General features: G+C 49.4%; 1 protein-coding gene across 1 annotated transcript; it reads left to right on the plus strand.

Annotated features, from left to right (window-relative positions):
* Positions 1 to 279: 279 nt before the first annotated feature.
* DUSP1 (dual specificity phosphatase 1) lies at positions 280 to 4030 on the plus strand. Its single transcript, XM_083424498.1, has 4 exons — positions 280 to 1410; positions 1731 to 1879; positions 2163 to 2382; positions 2922 to 4030. Exons 1-4 carry the CDS (start codon positions 1041 to 1043, stop codon positions 3290 to 3292), a joined length of 1110 nt encoding a protein of 369 aa, XP_083280624.1. The 5' UTR covers positions 280 to 1040; the 3' UTR covers positions 3293 to 4030.
* The last annotated feature ends 214 nt before the right edge of the window (positions 4031 to 4244 follow it).

Below are 4244 nucleotides of genomic sequence, written 5' to 3' on the forward strand. Positions count from 1 at the left end.
TGCTGCTCACGCAAGGGCACTGTGATATCTAAATGGCACCACGAAGCCAGTTTTAAATGGCAAGAAAACAGCAACGTCTTGACGGTGGCGTCGTATAACCTCCGCTCAAACGAGGGCGATTGCTCGTCTGGAAGCGACGGGGGAACCTCCGCTGGCCATAACAGAGAAGCTCTGCTAGCGGCTGTGCCCTCTCTGGCAACTAAGAGAGATTTAATTCCTGCCAGCAGAGGGCAATGGCGGGGCCCAGAGAGGTCTATCGACACCCCACACTCCCCCCATATTCCAAGTCTAGATAGCAGCGAAGAATATGAATGAATCTGGAATGTGTACTGAGCGCGCTTCTGGGTTTGTAAGCCGTTTCCTTTTCTTCTGGCACATCGTGTGCCCTTTCCTCACCGCTGCTGAAGGCCTGGCTCCGGCTGGCAGAAGCCCGGGAGGAGCAAGGCGACAGCGCGCGCGGCGTTGCATCAGTCGGCTTCCTGCAGGAGCGGGGAGGCCTCTGGGCATGCGGACATTCAAAGTGACTTTGCCGTTCGGGCTGCTCGATGACGCGAGCGCTCGCGGGATGGGAGTGTCTGTCTGGCTCCCCGCCGAAGTGACGTCTTCCCAGGCACCGCAGGTCATGTGACCGGGGCCCATTCACAAAAAAAGCCGAAGCAGCAAACCGCGGCTGGTGCTATATAAGGCGAGGCTGCGCCGCTCGTCCAGCAAGGAAACTGCAGCAGACAAGCAACGAGCAGCAGCCGCCCCGCAACGGAGGCTGCAACACAAGAGAAAGAGCAAAGCCCAAGCTAGCGGCTCTGTCGTCTTTGCCACCTCCACGTTCAGCGACCCAGGCGTTTTTACTTTTTGGAACCGGGGTGGGAGTTACGGACCCCCGCGAACAAGGAACAAGAGAGGCAGCTTTTGTTTGGCAAAAAGCGCCGCCTCGGTTCGAGACGAGCTCGGCGGGACTAAACAAAGAGGCGCCCGGGGAACGGAGACAAAAGCGGCTGCCCAGCGCCCTTTCGTCCACCGCGCTGCCTGCCCTGCCCCGAGCGATGGTCAACATGCAAGTGTGCGCCCTGGACTGCGAGACGCTCCGCGAGCTCCTCCAGGACCGCTGCCTGCAGTGCCTGGTGCTGGACTGCCGCTCCTTCTTCTCCTTCAACTCCTCGCACATCGGCGGCTCCTGCAACGTCCGCCTGAGCACCATCGTCCGGCGGAGAGCCAAGGGGGCCATGGGCCTCGAGCACATCCTGCCCAACGAGGAGGCGCGCGCCCGGCTGCAGAAGGGGCTCTACCACGCCGTCGTGCTCCTCGACGAGCGCAGCGCCGACCTGGAGGCGCCCAAGAGGGACAGCACCCTCCTGCTGGCCCTCAACACCCTCTGCAGGGAAGCCAGGGACACCCGCGTCTGCTTTCTCAGGGGTGAGTTAAAAGGCTGCAGAGAGAGAGAGAGGGAGGGCGCCTTCCCCAAGGCGCCCTCTGCCCTGCCAATCCACCTCTCCTGGGCTTCAAAGTCCGTAAACCAAAGGCCCACCGGGTAAACGGAATTAAGAGCAATACGTAGTAATAATAACGGATATTGACAAATAGCCTAGGGCAGTTGCATTGTTTTAACAGAGGGGCTTATAGGAGTGGCCACTGGACTGTCAATGGAGTTTTACCTCCCCTTCCTACCCCACCCCCAGCTGCTTAGTTTGTTCCTCGGACATTATTAACCTCTTTTCTTCTTTATTTTCTTCTAGGAGGATATGATGCCTTCTCGTCTGCCTGCCCTGAGTTGTGCACCAAACCATCTGCTCCCAAGGGCCTGACTCTGCCGCTCAGCGCAAACAATGTGCCTGGCAGCGCCGATTCAAACTGCAGCTCCTGTGGGACTCCTCTCTATGATCAGGTCAGTTGGGGAGCATTCATGGATCAAAATTACACTTGCTTTTTAAAAAAAATTACACTTGCTTTTTAAATTATTTTATTTTAATTACCAGTTGGACTTTTTAAAAAAATGCCTGGAATGGAAAGACACAAATGTGTGTATAAAAATATTCCATTTGGAAATACAAGGCATTCAAGGCAAAACGAATGTTTCATTATAACACAACGACTGTATCAAAGTGCAGAGGGAGCCTATTTTTGCCTTGGGATTAACAGACTGTGTTTCTTTGTTTCCTTTATTTTAGGGTGGTCCAGTGGAGATCCTACCTTTCCTGTATCTAGGCAGCGCCTATCATGCTTCCAGGAAAGATATGTTGGATGCTTTGGGGATCACAGCCTTGATCAACGTTTCTGCCAATTGCCCAAACCATTTTGAGGGACACTATCAGTACAAAAGCATCCCTGTGGAGGACAACCACAAAGCTGACATCAGCTGCTGGTTTAACGAAGCAATTGACTTCATAGGTAAATGAGTCCTCTCTCTCTCTCTCCCCCCCCCCCCTACATATTGAGTTTATAGTATCCCTTGGGTGCCAGCACCTTAGCAGACACTTCCAGCATCCTTTAAATTTGAGATGCAGGGTATTTCCTTGGGGAACAAAATAGCACCAGCTGAAATAAATATAGCTATGATGGTGCTTGGGCTTCTTTTAGAAGATAGCATTGTGAAATCTCAAAAAGCACACTAGACTAGTCATTGGATCCACTAGCATGTGTGTTGGAAGGATCAGCTGGTAATCTGAACCAGTCTCATGCTGACAGAATTTTCTAGCAAGCTTTAGTGGCCACAATTGGAATAGGTGATTATAATCAAGTTGAAACAGAACACCCATATTGGTTTATTTGCACACCTTCATTTGTGCATCCAGCTCCATTCCCAGCTGTGTGACGTATTGCTATAGCTGGTTAGGCAAGATGGCCCCTCAAGCACAGAGAGTGAAAAGCAGCTTTGAAGCTTTGCAGGAAAACTCTTGCTAATGTTGATGTTTTGCTTGCTCCTTCAGACTCTGTTAAAAACGATGGTGGGCGAGTATTTGTTCACTGTCAGGCTGGCATCTCCCGCTCAGCAACCATCTGCCTTGCTTACCTTATGAGGACCAACCGAGTCAAACTGGATGAAGCTTTTGAGTTTGTGAAGCAGAGGAGAAGCATCATCTCCCCCAACTTCAGCTTCATGGGGCAACTGCTGCAATTTGAGTCCCAGGTCCTTGCTCCAAATTGCTCGGCAGAGGCTGGGAGCCCGGCAATGTCTGCATTGGACAGAGGAACATCCACTACAACGGTCTTTAACTTCCCCGTCTCCATCCCTGTCCACTCTGCTTCCAGCGCACTAAGCTACCTTCAGAGCCCTATCACCACCTCTCCGAGCTGCTGAAAAGCAGGTGCAGGTGGGCCCTGTACACAAAGACTTGATGCCCTTTGCTGTTACCTGAAAAGTGCAATAACTTTGAGGGCAGGTCTGTTAGCTTGCACCGGACTCCTCTCATTGCAGTTACAGAGCAATACAAGATCCACCAGCTCAGAGCAGCATCTCTTGACTCCAGAAAGCCAGGTTCTTTCTGCTAGATCTTGCTGAGATGCATTTTTGACCAATGTTTGGATGCTGCCTACAAAGGAGAAAAAGCATGCAGGACATTTGCTTTCTACTCCTGAAATAATTCCTCTTTTACAGTTTTTCTGTTTGTCAGTCTGTTTCAGTAGCAAATCTGAAAGTGTTCTCATTCCTGGGTGTGCTAGGCTGCAGTCGAACTGTCCCCTTGTACAAGGATGTCCAGATATTTATTTATTTTTTACAGTGTAATTGCTTTGTGTGCGTTCTGCCTTTCAAGTCTGAAGTTTCATTTTCTTTTTGAAAGAAACAAACAAAATACCTCAGTATTTTTTGGGTACTGTAATCCTGTAAATAGATCTTAAGAACTGTATTCCGAAGCACTGACATTGAAAGCACAAAGGAGTGTTTGTGTTTTTGGGTTGCCAACAGTTACATGTTTTGCTGATTTATTTATGATGTGAAATAATATATTTCTTCTTATCAAAAGAAGAACATGGGTTTTGTTATGATTGTGCCTTTTTATACAAACCAAATAAATTATGACATTTCTATTGAAGAAAATATTAATTTTTTTATAGATCCTTCCCCCACTCCCTTTTCATAATATGCTGAAAAATTGCAATGGTAAGTATGTGAAGTCCAGAAAGCAGACATCTCCTCCTTTGTACTAGCCCTGTGCTCCATAGGACTTATTGCAGGGTCCCTAATGGTGCCGTAGAAGAATCCAAGCCCCAATAAAAAGTCATTTGCCAAAATCCAGTAAGCACCACATGTA

Source organism: Podarcis tiliguerta (genome assembly GCF_965153285.1).
Source record: "Podarcis tiliguerta genome assembly, chromosome: 2".
NCBI classification, from domain to species: Eukaryota; Metazoa; Chordata; class Lepidosauria; order Squamata; family Lacertidae; genus Podarcis; species Podarcis tiliguerta.

What these genes read in the sequence shown, in the direction of transcription:
- DUSP1 (XM_083424498.1), top strand. Translation starts at nt 1,041, where the DNA reads ATGGTCAACATGCAAGTGTGCGCCCTGGACTGCGAGACGCTCCGCGAG. An exon ending in CCGCGTCTGCTTTCTCAGGG is followed by an intron (nt 1,411 to 1,730) that starts GTGAGTTAAAAG and finishes ATTTTCTTCTAG; the next exon opens with GAGGATATGATGCCTTCTCG. An exon ending in CGAAGCAATTGACTTCATAG is followed by an intron (nt 2,383 to 2,921) that starts GTAAATGAGTCC and finishes TTGCTCCTTCAG; the next exon opens with ACTCTGTTAAAAACGATGGT.